Below are 17,551 nucleotides of genomic sequence, written 5' to 3'. Positions count from 1 at the left end.
GTAGGTGAAAATATTATTTAGTGGCTGATGGTGCCACTACAAGCTGAAGGGAAGCCCAGTAAAGTCCTTCAGGATTGAGAGGTACGGGTGGGTATACGTCCTTTGGACCACACTGATTCCGCTGTGGAGCTAATTAATCCTTTAATTTTGAGTGTAGAGAAGGAGACATTGTCTAACCTCACAATCATGGTTAACATTGAGTCTAGACTTCTAGCTTACATCCTCATCTTCGTAACTACAAGCTACCCTGTCCAAAAGAAACACAGAGAGAAATATCCCAGTGGCACTTACTGTCCTCAACGAAGCCCTAAGGCGAAGGTGCAGGAGTGCAAAGATGCTCTGCTGCCTTCAAAGAACTAGAATTGAGTTGAGATGATACGTTGTCGCACTAATGTTTGAATGTATAACTAGAAATACCAATTTTACTTTAAAGGTAACTTTATAATCTTTTTTGCTATTTTCAAACTGATTCTCCACATTTCCCTTCCCCATTTTAGAAATAAAATCCCAGCCCCTCTTTACCTGCATAGGAAACTGATTTCTGTTTACAGTGCTTGTATGAAAGGGTTATTCTTTTAGACACTTGCATTAAGCACCATGTGCTTGAAATTGTCCTATAATTAAGAGTCTAATGATTTTTACCCTAAAAGTTTCTTTCATAACAAACACTAAAGCTTGAAATATTGAGGCGCAATCCTGACGTTATTCACGTTTTTTAATGTCTATTATAATTTTAATAAAATTGTTAAAGACTTCTCTCTGTTTACAGTATTTACAAAGCTTTTTATCCAGTGACTGGAAAAATGCCTAGTGATGGGGATATTAGCCGTCAAATCACTCCAACAGAAATACATACCATGATTGTAAGTGTAGCTTAATGCCATCGCCTTCACCCTCTGTCCCCTAGCTATCGTGATGTAATTATGTGGGCTTGCCCCTCTCCCCAGTATTCAATAGATTGGTGGTAGAGCTGGATTTCGCTGAAGAAATTGACCCTTACAGCTGCACAATGTTTGCACGCTCGCAGGCAAGAGGTTTTTTTCTCCAAAAGATGTACATCATTTGTCTTGAAACCTATATAGTCAAACAATTGTATATTTGTTTGTTTTTATTTTACAATCAGTTGCCAGGGCCACTGGCTTTGTTCAGCAATAGAGGACCAAATAATGGCACAGGGTTGACTAAATTATGCGGAAACAAAGGCAAATTATGCTGCAAGCAGACATTAATATAGTTTGGGAAAATACTCTACCTTATTAGTACCTGTTTAACACCTAAATGCTCCAGTCAGCCACAAAGTTGACCATGTAACATTTGCATGGTGTCCCCCACAGGAAGGCACCAGGCGCATCACTTTTGTTTAGTAATCTTTGAACCGTTTGATCCAGAAACCATATTTTTGGAGAAATCTGCAAATTGTGCTACAAATTGTGGTTTATGATGCAAATCTGGTAAATCCATAATTATGTAAAAAATGTCTAGTGGCTTATGAGGCAAATCTGGTAAATCCATAATTATGTAAAACATGTCTTGGATGCCGAATCCCATATTTACAGCCACCCTGGTTATAGTGCATCCTAAACAACAATCCTAGATTATGGAAAAAAATAGTAATTCCATATTACCTTCTAAAAGTGCACACCCATAGAATTCTACTATCGGGTGACCTTTCTCCCCTTTATTTGTTAGCAAGGAGTGTCCAAAACCTTGAACTAATACTTTAGCCTCCTTATGCAGGATTATGTACATGGGTAAGGAGAACCAAAGTATTAAATATCCTGCATCTTCTGAGTGTGTGAATCGCAGCCGTTCAGATTTTCGGTATTTGAACTAAATATTATGTTGCAAATATCGGGATACAGAAATATTGGGGAAAAAACTAACGGGAAACACAAATATTGTGATGCAGAAATACCCTTGCCAAGAATATTGGTTTTTTTGTTTTCACGTAAGTAATTTAGTTGTTAAGGATATCATTGATAATATAGTTTTCAGTAATATAGTTGTCAAAAATATATATTTTAACAATCTTAATGAGTTTTAGTTCATATATTAATTTTGTGTTATTATTGTTCCTATAATTATTAATCCCTCTTTAAATGTAGTTTGAATTATTAAGTGATTTATATTTTTTTATGTAATGCTAATAGTCCTTTATAGTTTTGTAGCGAGTTGCTAGGTTTGATAGGGGTATAGAGTAGGAAGTTAATTAAGTAATTAACAATTATTAATTTATTAATTATTTAATTGATAACTATGTAAATTGCTGTTCGGTTTGTAGAAATAATAGGGTGGGAAGTTCATTAAGTAATAAATAATTATCAGTTATTTATTAGTAATTATTTGATAATTATGTACATTATGTAATATTAATTTATTTTAGTTATATTTTAGCTGTGGGTTTCTTGGTTTGTCGGGGCATAGGGTGGTATGTTAATTAATCATTTAATAGATTATCAATCAAGTAAACTGCTTTCCCTCCTGTTGCACAAATTGGAGTGGGAATAGTAAATCTTACCCATCCAAAGTCCAACACTTTCCCTACTGTTGCACAGACTGTAGTGGTAATAGTAAATCTTACCTCGCCAAAGTCCAACTCTTTTCCTACTGCTGCACAGACTGGAGTGGATTAGTAGATCTTAGCCCTCCGAAGTCCAATGCTTTCCCTACTGTTGCACAGAATGGAATGGGAATAGTAAATGTTAACCCTCCGATATCCAACTCTTTCCCTACTGTTGTACAGACTTGAGCGGGAATAGTACATTTAATCCCTCCTAAGTCAAAAGCTTTCCCTACTGTTGCACAAACTGGAGTGGAAATAGTAAATCTTACCCTTCCGAAATCCAATATTTTCTCTACTGTTACACTGACAGGAGTGGGAATAGTAAATTTAACCCATTCGAAGTCTCAACACTGTCCCTACTGTTGCACAGACTGTAGTGGTAGTAGTTAACTCAACCCCACCGAAGTCCCAACGCTTTCCCAACTGTTACACAGACTGGAGGTGGAATAGTAAACCTTACCTCTCGTAAAACCAGTACTTTCCCCACTTATGACCTGTTTGGAGCTGAAATAGTAAATGTAACAACTCTGACATCTACTGTTGTATAAACTGGAGTGGGAATAGTATATCTATTATTCCCAGACTTCAGTACTTTTCTCAATACTGAATTATAAATTATACATATTTCATTTTTTTAAATACATGTCTTTTGGGGATTTTATAATTTTTTATATTTAATTAATTTTACGATTTATTTAAGTTTGGCAGTTGATTTGTTTATATTTTTTAGATTTCATTTATACTATATATATATATATATATATAATATATGGTTTTTATAGTAGCCGTGGAGTAAAGAATCTATACCATCGATCTACAGCATTCAGTATTTTTGATGTTCTATATTAAACTAAATTGATAATTTGACATGTTACCAAAAAGTTTGCAATATGTAGCCAACAGACTGCTTCCAATCCCATTCCATAAAGGTCGGACCTTGTTGATGTACAATCCCCATCCTCACCACTAGGATCTCCGCATCTACAACATTAATAACCAACTTGCTTTTCGGGAGGACATTAAAACATTACTCTGTAGATTATAGCTTTAAGTATTTTCAAAACCTATGCCTCTCTCTCCCATTGACCACATAGAGACCACCTAATTTTTTAACATTATGTTCTTCGAATAAATAAACTTGTCTTATTTTAGAAATTTCCGAGGAAGCTTTTAGAAGTTTTTTTTTACATCCAATCTAACTTTTTATGACTTCCTACAAAAGTAGATCACGTTATGAATTTCTAATGAGTCATTCCAGCTCTTTTAAATCTCAAATAATTTCATTTACAACTTTTCGATGTTTTCTCCTTTACTGTCTTTGCCAGGCCTAGCCCAGCTCCAGAAGCTTTTTAACTCATTGGCTTCTGATAGCTCAGGTACACAGAACCATTTAAATAATTGATGAGTGAGCTCACAAAAGAAATATAAGTAGAAGTTGCATTCTTCCTTTTTGCCGTTCACTTGTGTGATTAGAGTTAAACTTAACCTTCTTAGCTCATATCCTGACACATTTACATTGTTAAGTGGTTAATGTATCTTTGATGTCTTTTAAAAGTACGTTTCTCTTCTACTGCAGATGTGGGAATCTTACTAACCACCTAAAGCTTTAACTTTAACAAATTGAAATCATCCTTTTAGGATTGCTTACCAGTTGGACCTACTGGACACTCGTTCAGCTCTTCATCGGTAATGACATTCTCCAAAGTCGGAAATGAACCTCCCAAAGTATTCCAAGCCTCAAGTGCAACACGGCAAGCTCCTGGAGGTGTAAGTAAAGATGAAATAATTGTATATTTTCGTAACTCCTTTGTTTAAAGTTACTAAACATACATAATTATTAATACATTTATACATAAAGTTAAATCATTTGGAGCGATTGACATTTAATTTAGAATTGATTATAGTAAATGGCCTATTGAAGCACATATGTTGACTGTTTAATGCAAATGTATCCTGTTTTAGAGATATAAGCCATTGTCTTATGGTTTTTCGACTAGTCCCGATTGAAAGTGACTTAAATTTATAAAGACTGTTTTCATATTACGCCAATGCATAGCATATAAATCAATACCATGATTTCAGCCTCTTTATTAGATCCTTGAAGCTGCAGCAACTGCTTAGAATTATCAAAGGTGAGATTGCTTGTGTTTCTGACTAGCCATGATGTTGATTGCTGGGTCTGTTACGGAAGTTGTCCTTAACAGTTTCCTCACTCTGCAGTGCTTGGTTGAGGAGTGAAGCTCTAGTTTAAAGGAGGTCTTATAAAGTTTGATCATAGAAACGGTATGACACAATCATTACCACGACAATAAAAATATATTTCCAGCCAGGCTTATTTCTTTCAAATGATATCCTTTAATTCATCACCTTAATATTGTAGAAGAATAAAGATTAGGAGGCATGGTGGTAGTCTTTATCTAGCTCTAACTGTTACAAAGTTTGTGACCGCAAAAACCATTGGCCATGATTGAAATATGTGATTTCTTGACCGACCCTGTTACAAATGAGAGATGATCTTGGGTTTTATAAATTAATATCTGTTAACATATTCCTTAAAGGGGTACCATGTCAATGGTAGTGGTCACTGAGAGAGTCAGTGTCGATACTGATGGAGGTCAGGGTGGCTTCCTGCTATGAAACTGAGCTATAAGAGGGGCAAAGTGTAGAAACTGAAATACAAAGGGACCTCGGAGTCCAGTCTACTAGCTTATTAGCCAGTGGATTTGGGTGCCATCTGGATGCATGAACCACTGCACAAACCTGCAGTGTCGTTGAGACCCCCTTCTATGACTTAGGAGCACTTTATCTAGCTCCAAGACCAAAGGCTTTTGACCGGCCTTTATTCATGCCGGATCAAAAGTAGGCTAAATGGTAGCAGTATGTAACGGGTAACAGTAGTAATGCTAGGAATGGGCCTCATAGTTACACAGAACACACTGGTTTAGGGAAGCTTACTTGCTAGATAGAGTCGCCACTACTGGGTGTAAATCAACTGCTTTTGTAGACATGTTCTTGGAAACTCTCCTCTGTCTCTATTGAGGGGTCTGGAGGGCTTTTGCTCTCTCTGGGTTGGGCCTATGGATTCTAAAGCTGACTGGGATTTTCCATGCCAGTAGGTAAACACCGCATATAAAGAGCAGTTTGACCTTTGGCAGAGATTTAGCCTGCGTCCACATTCAGGTAAGAAAGAGAGCCGCTGTGCAAGGCCAAGGTGGTAAGTGATCAACTTCAGTGAGGTGGACATCTCAAAGCTAGGTGCATTCTCTGTGATATCCTGGTCATCTGGTATTAGGTATAACTGTTCCAGAGGACCTTTTTTCATCACATTAAAATGACTCATTTTGCAGGAGTGGGAAGTGGTCTGGCCAGTGGTTTTCAAGTGAGCAGCAGCCATCCTCCATTTTGTTAAGCACACTAGCAAATTGAGTGGGTTGTCTAAAACTCACACTAGTGAGGGAAATTTACCCCCAGTGCTGAAGGTCAGTGTAATTTTGTTTGGGACCAAATAGACATTGCTATTCTACACCCACCAGGAAAGTTCCTACAAGAGGGGAGTCATAGACGACGTGATCACGACTGTGGCTGGGAGGTGCCATTGTTTTGGTGGGAAGCACTGCAGTTGGTGTTTCATAAAGAAATTGCATGGGAACTTCTATGGACGTAGTCAAAAACAGCAAGTTGGGCATGCTGCAATAACAGCCATGCACTCTGGCTATTACACAAGTTTATGTTCTCATTCTCTTCGATATAGTAAGATGCAGTAAACCTGGTGAATAAAAAATATGAATAAGCCGTGATAATTTATGCCAATTATGACTATCCATCTTTTTCTTCAAAGATTATTAGCGGTTTCGGTCAACTTACATCTTCAAATAGAGCCAGTACGTCATCTCCAAGTATTTGTACTTTGAATTGAGACTTCTCCTCTAACAGCACATTAGCCGGTCTCTACTCCATCGATAGGCATTAGTCCTATCTTGTATGTGGAACTCTAGGCAAAGGGATACACCAGGACACTGCTACTGTAAAAAACACAAGGAGCCATGCCAAAACATGTAGTATCTGGCAGACCACAATTTTACATCCAGAAAAGTTTGCGTCTGCCTTTGTTATTTACAGCTCTTGGAAACAGCATAAGTGTGGTAGGGAGCTCCATATAAAATAAATTATTATCGAGCAAAAGTAGCAAAGTCTCATTTAGACCAGACTTGTAAAGCCTTTTTAGGCCTCGTGTTTTGCACAGCAGTAACAGGTAAAATTGACGATACTTAGCCAGGTGTACCAAATATTGGTCAGTTATTTGAGACCTCTGGAATTGGTTGTATCTTGGGCAGACTGTAAAATATGCAGAATCCAGAACCTTGTCCCTGAAGATGTAATGACACAGTTCTTGTCTTTGTTCTAGACTGCATCTGTCTTTCCTGCTGTGTGGAACAAGGGGTGTGGTACTGTGGGGTTGAAATGGCTTCCTTTGGTGTACAAGGCAGCTGAGTGTTTAGCTTTCCTGTCTGCTTGGTAGCTACTTTACTGTAAGCTCCTCAGTTGAGGCGAAAACATTTTATCATCTTCTTGTTATTTGTGTCGTGTGAGTGCAAATAAATAACTAAATTTGCAGGAGATGGGTGTTACTGCATACAGCTGCTCCCCCCATGCCCACACTTTTTTCTTTGTTTGGGAACTTTCAGTAAATACATATCAGTAATCCAGATCTGAAAATATTATGTAGACCAAGTCCCAAACTATGTATGCGAAATCATCTAATTTATCAACTCAACCATAAAGAATCTTGACAATATCAAAGCAATAAACTAACTAAACTTAAAGCGACAGAAAGGAAACTTGTCCATCCTGCTCACCTAAACCCTGGCGAATTTATATCTAGACTATAAGCAGATACAATAACATCAAGCAATCGATTAAACAGAGGAGTAATCACAGGAATGCTTGAAAGGGTAGAGAAAGGATGAAGTTTGCTGGAACTGTTTTGTGAAACAATAAATGTGCAAAGCAATTCTCATTTTTGGAACATAGGCAGCAACTTTTATTGTTTATTGAGTCCTATCAAAGATCCCTCTACAAAGCAACCCTTAACCACTAACTAGTGTTACAGGATATGTTGTAGAAAGCACGTGGCAGTGAAAAGAGGCAGTAACTTTTAGCAAAGTACCAATATATTGTCTTTGTGGGATCTGTGGAGGCATGTCTGGGCGATGGAGGTGTTTTATAGAAACTGACATACGCAAGTCTGTTATGTATCAAAGAGTTTGAGGAATATTCTGAATCAGACTCTTGATCTTCCTTGACTTTTTTGAAAAGGCTAGCTATACATGGCAGAAGTTATACGACTTGCATGAGATGATGCATCGTTCTCTACTGCAGGTGTAGAGCTTCATTACAAGTGTCTTGGAATTACCATTTTGTAATACTTTCTATAGAGATACCAATACTTCACTTTTCAGTTTTCCCCAGCGTTAGCTCACCACTCACGTTTGAGTTCAGAACGTGTCATAACGAGTGGAATGGGAGTTATCACAACAGATTCACATTTTCCCCTCCTCCTCCCCCTGAGAAAAATCCCTGAGGTATCACTTCTCGTAATGTGCACTGTAAAAGATGCAAGTGCGACACATCTCTGAAACACAGGGGCTGTTGGTGCACAGTCCTGATATAACCACCTACTTAGTGGGAAGACGTTAATACCAGATCAAGAAATTGAAGATCTTGTAGCCATTTAGCTCTATAGTTAAACAAATGTTGGGAAATGTGGGAAATTTGGCATTTGACAGAATGTTTCCTTATAAAAAAGATAAAAATGTGCAAACCCCTACACCAATAGGTAGGATTGCGTGCCCTTTTCAGATTTCGCCTGAACAGCGCTTGCGCTGTGCTTGTGACATCTATTGTTTTTAATATATCTTAAAAGGGGCTTCACTTTTCCCAAGGCCAAAGTACTCATCCCAATCCGCTTTAGTGGGTGTAAAATTCTTTTTCTTTATTACATTAAGGCTGCACAGCATTTACTGTTTTTGGATACTTATCTTCCCCTGGCTGCACACATTTACAATACTTATCTTCTACTAAAGCACTTCTCACTGTTTAAGCCCTATTCACTGTGGAGACTTCAGGGACTTGATTTAAATGGTGCAGCAGGTGCAGTGGCACCGGGGCCAAAAGTTGTCATAACTACACTAAACCCCAAATATTGCTATATTTTACACTAAACAGGGAGTCACAGGTGCAGTTATCTAGCAGTCACTAGGGCCATGATTGTAATAGTGTAGCAGGTGCAGTGGCACTAGGACCAAAAGCTCTAGGCACCCCATTAAACACCGATTATTACTATATTTTACAACTAAACAGACAGTCACCAGTGCAGTTATCTTTCAGGCACTAGGGTCATGATTTGAGTGATGCAGCAGGTGCAGTGGCACTGGGACCAAAAGTTGTCAACTCCTCTAAACACCTAATATTGCTATTTACAACTAAACAGGCAGTCATAAGTGCAGTTATCTAGCAAGCACTAGGGTCGTGATTTTTATAGTGCAGCAGGTGCAGTGACACTAGAACGAAAAGCACCAGGCACCCCACTAAACACTGATTATTGCTTTATTTTACAACTAAATATGCAGTCACAAGTGCACTTGTGACTGCCTGTTTAGTTGTAAAAAAAATATATATACAGATATATATACTGAAAAACAAAGATTCAAGAATGTTATAGTTAGGAAATAGAATTAGAAAAAGTTTACATGGATGCTATATTTAGGCTCACATTTCACTCGTACAAAACCAGAGAAATTCACCAATTATAGTAAGCGCAGCTAACTATAAATTACACCCCCGCAATGCACTGCTTATGATCTCACATATTGCATCACTGATGACTTGGTCAGAGACATCACTCATGACTTCTCATATGGCATGTTATCCACAGAATTACTCACATGCCCACTTACAACCCCAAAACAAGATCTCATACACCCACTCCCATACAACCAGTGAGATACCCTTTCACAGACCCATACAAACGCTCACACACTAATTCACTGATCCATATAAACACTTACACATCAACCTTGGATTTCAAAAAAACTTGGGATAACTGAAAACATGACAAAATATGAATATTTTAGATTCGGATGATGTCAAATATCTGAGCACTGAATCACGGCAAAAAATGATTTCCTGCCTAAAATTCATAAGCATGCTACCAAGCCCCAGGACGCCCCATAATTGCAGCCAAAGGATCTCTGTTGGAAGCTGCCTCGAATTATGTGGATTTTTTCCTAGCACCTTTTGTACAGAATTTAACATCATATATAAAAGATACAAGTGATTTTTTACGACATATCCAAGACATCCCATGGCAAAGTTCCTATAAGTTGATAACTATGGATGTAGTCTCCCTTTATTTCAACATCGAAAACCAGATCGGATTGACAGCTTGTGAAATACTTTCTAAGCAAACGTAATATTCAATATCAGAGGCATAATGAAAAGCTAATCAACATGATTAAAAACTGTCTTACTAAAAATGTCTTCCTATTTGGCGAGAAATTATATATTCAAACCAAAGAGACAGTGATGGGATTTTCTTTCAGTCCCAACTACGCCTGCTTGGCAATGGGCTGGTGGGAGCAGCACCTCGCCTGGCATCCCAACCATGATGAACATGTGAACAAGACCGTCAGTTGGCTGAGATTTATAGATGATCTCTTTATAATATGGGACGGGACTGAATTGGAATTCAAACAATATTTTGACATATTGAATAGCACAGTGGCAAATCTACACTTTACCTATGAGATCAACTCTGAAAGAGTAACCTTTTTGGATACTGAAGTGTATGTAAAAGATGGGAGACTATATACAACTTTACATCGTAAAAATACTGCGACAAACGCTATTTTGCATGCGCAGAGTTTTCATCAAAATCACTTGATCCAGAATATTCCCTACGGGGAATTTTTACGTATCAAAAGGATATGCTCTGAAGATAATGAATGGAAAAAACTTAGGGACCAAACGGCGAAAAGATGCAATAATAACTCGATGCCAAAGAAGAGCAGAATTAAAAACAAGAGATGTCATTATCAAAGAAAAAACAGTGACTCAAGAAGAACCCAAAATTCGTCTGATAATAAAGCAGTCCCAGGAAGCCAAACAAATCAGGGACATCATAAAAAAGAATTGGAAAATTCTACAGTTGGATCCAACACTAGTAACCATAATGGGTGGCCACCCCAACATAACTTTTCGTAGGGCAAGAAATCTCAAGGACAATCTTGTACAGAGTCATTTTTGGAAAAAGAACAAAAATGCATCACAATGGCTACAAACGACTGGTTTTCACAGATGCTACAACTGCAAAGTTTTCCAGATCGCTCGTAATACAAAGGAAATTACTTGGGCAAACAAAAAGATATGGAAAATACAAAGATAAATAACTTGCAAGACGCAGTTTGTAGTCTATGTAATTGAATGTCTTTGCCATTTAAAGTATGTTGGGAGCACGATATGTGAACTTAAAAAACGAATATTGGAGCACGTACGTGCTACAATAGCTAAGGACAGAAGCAATGCTGTGGCCAAGCACATGGAACTAATACAAAACAGTGATTGGAAACAGTTGAGATTTTATGGTATCGAGATGGTAGAACAACATGTGAGAGGCGGGAATCGTGAAAAGAGACTAAGACAAAAAGAATCGCGCCATATTCGCGCTTTACGAACATATATGCCGCATGGTCTTAACCAGGACGAGGAACTCTATGTTCACTTATGAATCATTCAAACTGGTTTTGCTTACCCGATATTTAGTGGCACAGTCCCTAATTTTTTAAAAATCACTTATTATTCATTTTGTATATATTGTTTTCAATTCTTAGGCACGTGCGAAAATCATAATGAGGTGGAATTAACTAATAGATGGTTTTAATGTATTCATACGTATTACAAAACCCCACTGGAGGGTTGAAAAACATACTGCGGTATCTACAGCTGTATAAATACGCATGTTGTACATTAATAATGACAATTGTCTATTTACAAATTACCCACTGGAGGGTTTGCTAAATATACACGTAATATGTGCCGAAATAGGTTTTGCACATTTTAAGAAGGCTTAGAAATTGCACCTTCTGTAAGCCCACTAGAGGCCATGATCTATATCCTTTACAATGTGAATTAAATAGTAAAAGCCATCGAGTTAAAACCAAGTGTTGATTGTCAAACTACCAAAACCAGAATGCAATGTTCCAAACTTTTAATTTCCTTTTGTAAAAAAACGTGGTGATAGGAAGTCCGATGATTTTGTGTATAAAGAACAAACAAACACGAGTGAATACAACCGTGACCAAGGTCTCACCGAAACGCGTTGGTTTTTGCTGTGACACCGTTTTTCATGATTTATGTTTTGGAATAAATAACATCGTGAAATCACTTTCCGTGAGTGTGCCCCATTTTGTCCTGTCTTGGCAGGATTCCTTTGCTGATTAATTACGGCTGGGCTCAGCCAAGGGGTTGTGCACCGCAGAAAAGAGTGCCACTACAAGCAGCCTGAAAGGAGCCATTTCGTGAAGCGATATATATATATATATATATATATATATATATATATATATATATATATATATATATATATATATATACAGGTTTGTATTGCCTTTGCACCATGCAATGTGGTGCAAGAATGACGCAACCCTTAAGGCATATTTTTGAAGCCACGCAAAGCCACCTTGCTTGGCTCTGTCTCCAAACATCTGAAGTAACACAACGCAGTACAAATCATTGTGTTGCTTCAATCTGCCGTGGGTAGGCATTCCACGGGTGTTGCATGGAATAAATAAAAGCAACCCCTGACATGTTTTGCTATCATTATAGCTCTTCAGAGGTTTAGCTTTCTCCAGACACAAGGGAGCACCCAGTTTAAGTCAAAACAACACTCTTTCAGGCTTAGCGTGCCGAGTTTAGGTGGAAAGCAACTCCTGTCAAGAGCACCCTACAATACCAGGGGCACTTCAAATCTGCTCACCTCAAAGGTCTGTTTGTTAGCAGCGTTTTTAAGCATTGGTTTAGCACAGTGCCTTCCACAACGAATTAGAAAGGGGCAAAGCCTTTTGCCATTACTACAGCAAAGTCTTTAAGCATAGGATTAGCAGAGCCATTCACGTTGCGCTGTAAATGAGAGTAACCTTTTACCACTCAAGGCACAGTAGTACAGGTTTGGATTGGTAAAATACCAACCAAACCAACCTGGAATTAATAAAAATAACCCCTGATACTTGTTTTGCTATGATTATAGCTTTCCAGAGAGGTTTAGCTTAGCTTGGACACAAGGAGCACCAAGTATAAGTCGAAAGAGCACCCTGTTAGGCTTGGAATGAGACATACCTTATGCAAAAAAGAAGCAGAGAACTCTGGGTAGTTCCCATGTTTAGGTGGAGAGCAGCTCCTGTATACAGCCCCCTACAACACCAGGGACATTCTGAATCTGCCCACCTCAATTGTCTGTGTGTGTGTGTGCGTGTGTGTGTATATACATATACATATATCCTACTGGTGGTTGTCAGTTGTTAGTTATGGTTGGGGCCTAGTTTCCATAGCACCCTACAACACTAGGGACATTCTGAATCGAGAGACAGAGAGAGAGAGAGAGAGACTGTGTCTCTGTCAACACTTCAACCAGTAAGTGTTGGCAGCCATCTTGGCACTCTGGTGCAGCCGAGACCCACCAATAACATATTAATAAAAGAAAAGGGAGCAAGATAGAAGTATCTTCACACCTTAGCTCTGATCATGGGCTCCCAGACGGACCCCGACCAGGCTGAAAAGCCCTTTTTTTCAAAATAAATTGGTGCGAATTTTCAACAGTCACAAATCTGTTGCCAAAATTCGCCAGAAAAATAAGTGCGTTCTACTGTGCTGGTTTTCAATACCGCCCCGGATGTACCAGGTCCCGGGGGCATTTTTCAAAAAAAGGAGGAGGGTGCCCCAGGGCAAAAAAAAGATTTATGGGGCCGAGGGCGCGGACCCCCAAGGCCCGGCACCCCCAATCAACACCCACAAGTAAGTCCCCACAGCGGGATTGCCCCACCACTTTCTCAACCACTCTGCAAAGGTGCCTCCTGGCGCACTACTAGTTAGGGGATATAGTCCTCTTGGCTGCTGAGGATCGTTTGGGGCCAAGACCCCTATTATTGCAACAAGTAACTCCCCCACAGAGGGATTGCTGAGACCTCGTCGGAGGCCCTGCCCCCTTTGTCAACCACTCTACAAAGGGGCCTTCTGGCACACTACTGGTTAGGGCATGAAGTCCCCCGGCTCTTGAGGGTTGTTGGGGGCCAAGAACCCCGATTGTTGCAACAAGTCCCCCACAGAGGGATTGGCGAGACCTCGTCGGAGGCCCCGACCCCTTTGTCAGCCTCTCTTGAAAGGGGCCTCCCGGTGCCCTACCGGTTGGGGGTGAAGTCCAGGGGTAAGCGCACCAGTAAACTCCACTCCCCGATGGTTGGTAGGCTTTTTGGCGAACTCTGCATTCCAAGCGGAGAGCTAAGTGGTAAAAGTCCACAAACTCCGCGGGCTGATTAGAGTTTACCGCCCTTCTCTATCAGAGACTCACAGATGCACTCAGACACTCATATACCCATTTACAGCCGCTCCTATACTCTCTCTCACCCACTTAGAAACCTTCTCAGACATTCATACACTCAATGAGACAATCATGCACTCACTCACACACTTAGTGTCAGAGGTTAGTGGTTACAAGTAGGAAATACAATTAAAAACATCTTTGAAATTCACGTAAAACAACTAAAGTTACAGGGACTTTATAGTTAGAAAGTTAGTGAAAAAAATCGAAGGTTACATGGACGTTATACTTCAGCTCAGGTTTCTCTCGTACAAAATCATAGACTGATATGGGGTAATACTCCGAAATCTGTCCCAGGATGCTTGTTTCCTGTCCAGGGAGGACCTGGCCTGGCAGTTCTGGCTGAGCTGTTCCCATGTGGAGCAGGGTCAAGACTGATTTGTGTATGGCTGGGTCCAAACTGGGGTGACATGGTTAGAAAAAGAATGATGGATTTAATCCAGATCTGTTATGGGGTGAGTGTTTGAAATGTTTCAACACTCCACCTATCATCTTGTTGTGTGTACACCCACTTATTAACCTATATACCCACTCACATACCTTCTCACTCGCCCATACAGCACAGCCACTCAACAGTGCCACTCACTCACCCATTCAACCATTCACACACCCATTGAGCCACTTACATATCCATTCACAAATCCATACAACCACTCACACAGCCACTCATTCACCCATACAGCCAATGCCAGACACTCACTCGTCCATACAGCCACACACACACCAACTCAACCACTCACTCAAACAGTTACTCACTCACCAATGACGCCACTTACACACCAAGTCACTGACTCATACAGCCATTCAGACACCCACTCACTTTCTCACTCATACAGCCATTCAGACACCCACTCGCTCACCTATACAGTCAGACACACCTACTCACACAGCCACTCATTCACTTACCCATTAACCCATACAGCCACTGACACATCCACTCATTCACCCACACAGCCACTAACTCACTCACACAGCTAGTCAGACACGCACTTATACATTCATACAGTCACTCACACACCCACACACCCAGTCACACAGCAGCCCACATAAACACTATTAAAAAAATAATTACCCAGTAGTACCCAAAGTATTCTAATTTAACTTTTGCAGTACCTTAGTATATATGTTTAACACGTAAAAACTGGATGATGTATTTATTTATTTATTTATTTATTTAGAGTTTTATATAGCGCGGACAAGACCCGTGGGTATCAGAGCGCTTAACATAAAAAGATTACAAATTACCGATTGACATTATAATAGCCATTGTAACAACAAACATATATGAGGTAGTAGGCGATATGTTAACAGTGGTGCTTAGATAGGTAACTTCTTAAAGTCTGTAACGTAAGCCTTAAGAGGTGCAAAGATACGGCTAGAGTCATAGTCATATCCTCAGGCTCGGTGAGGTAGGTTACATAGTGTTATCAGTGCAATTCCATGGTTAAATAGCAATAAGAGTTGAATAGGTTTGGCTTGTGGTAAGGATTAAATAGATAGCCAAGTAGGGTAGGGAATTATATCATTAAAGGTGTGAAATGTAGTGTAGAGATCACATATAATTGAGGTAGTCTTGGAGTGTATAGCCGCTGTTTGAACGGGACTCGGTCATTGTCTGGTTGATCTTCCAATTATTCAAGATGGGTCCGACCTTCTTTGTCTTGAGTGTTCTTACTAATGGTCGGTGGGTATCTCTATGTATATTATTTACTCATCAAGTGGTTCTTCAGTTCCCGTTTGAATTTTACAACATTTTGTAAGGGGGGAGGGAATTCCAGACTCTGGGGGCGGCTCCGGAGAATGCACGGTCATAGGTCTTTTTCTTGCGGAAGAAGGCCGGTCGTAGTAGCAGCTCCCTCGCGCTTCTCGTTGGTCTGTTGCCTCCTGATAGCTTAATTTTCTTGGCTAGATATATTGGCGTGTTGAGGTGAACCGCTTTGTGGGTAATGCATGCCATCTTCATTTTAATTCTCGCTTCGTAAGATAGCCAGTTTAGTGCCTTTAAGTGGGGAGATATGTGATCGAATTTTCTCGTTCCCGTGATGAGTCTTGCCGCAGCGTTGAGACAGGCTTTTAGTGGTGCAATAATTTGAGAAGTCTTCAGTGATGTCACTGGCCATGCCAAGAGTGAAGTAATATGTGAGGTCATTAGCAGTGCATTGTGAGGGTATATATTATAGTTAGCTCAGGTAAATATAACTGCTGAATTTCACTGGTTTTGTACGAGTGAAATCTGAGCCTAATTATAAAATCCCTTTACCTCTACCCACCCATGCACCCTAGAATCACCCATATCTCCCTTTACCTCTATACAGCCCTAAATCCTGTCGTCACCTTTAGCTCACTTTATCTCACCAACCATACATGCTAAAATCACCCTTATCCTCTTATACTTCTACCCACTCCGTAGCACTAAAAGTGTCCAGCAATGGATCTTTCATAGATTCACATGCTTAAATATTTCCCCGTTACAAGATGGGAGTCCCTCTGTAACTTTGAAGTAGCAGAACAGGGCAATGAGATAAGTAAAGACTTCAACCAGCGTTAACTTTAATAATACATCCACCTCATTATCAGAAAGGATCAGAACTTTGGCCAATAAGGTGAGAGTTCCCTGTGAGTCACCCCTCCCAGAGGAGTTTACACCCCAGATTTCGTAGCACAAGTATTGGAAACCCGTGGTAGAAATAACTGAGGTGAGCCTTTATCTTGTGTGGAAGGTGGGTCGCATATGTGCGTACGAAAGATATCAACACTGGAGAGCAACAGTTAAAGGTAAATAACATGTGTTTCTCCAGTATTGAATCTTTCATAGATTCACTTGCTTGCACTCAGAATAGCAAGCTACGAAGATTTCCAAACGATTCATACCATATATGAGGATGGTGGCATGTCAAAGGAGCAGACTCATTTTATTTGAAGAGATGGCGAAGAACTGTCTGCCTACTGTTGCAGCCCTGTTTGCGACTGCTTTCCTACATTAGTGTTTTGTGAGGGGTTTGTAACACTCCATGTTACAGCTCAGAAAAAGTCTCCCGAAGAGAGTGCTGATGAAGCAGCTATGCTTCTTGCAGGACAAACTTTAACTTTTTGTGCCAGAGGTCTTCCAGGTTTTGCGTGGTAGAAAGTTATTGTCGCCTTAGCCCATCTTGAAATGTGTTGTTTTGTCACAGGGAAACCCTTCTGTACCCAGCTAGAACTGTTGGCATCTTTTGATATCTAAAATGAGTGAAGAGTTTGTTCTGCTGTAGTGGTTGGGTTATGAAAAAATGCTTTACGGATAACTGATTCATTTAAATGAAAATCATCAGTTCTTTAGGAATGGGGGGCGTGGCTTG

General features: G+C 39.7%; 1 protein-coding gene across 2 annotated transcripts in view; it reads left to right on the top strand.

Moving 5' to 3' along the window:
• MLF1 (myeloid leukemia factor 1) overlaps window positions 1-17,551 on the top strand; it is a 169,115-nt gene that overhangs the window by 66,547 nt on the left and 85,017 nt on the right. For both annotated transcript variants that reach the window (XM_078667082.1, XM_078667081.1), the window contains one exon: window positions 4,202-4,330. In XM_078667082.1, the coding sequence (XP_078523208.1) occupies window positions 4,202-4,330 (129 nt within the window). The remainder of the gene's footprint in view (window positions 1-4,201; window positions 4,331-17,551) is intronic.

The sequence above is a fragment of the Lissotriton helveticus genome, chromosome 11 (assembly GCF_964261635.1).
Source record: "Lissotriton helveticus chromosome 11, aLisHel1.1, whole genome shotgun sequence".
Classification (NCBI taxonomy): domain Eukaryota; kingdom Metazoa; phylum Chordata; class Amphibia; order Caudata; family Salamandridae; genus Lissotriton; species Lissotriton helveticus.
Note: the sequence above shows the minus strand (reverse complement) of the source record. Positions and strands in the feature narration are given on the sequence as shown.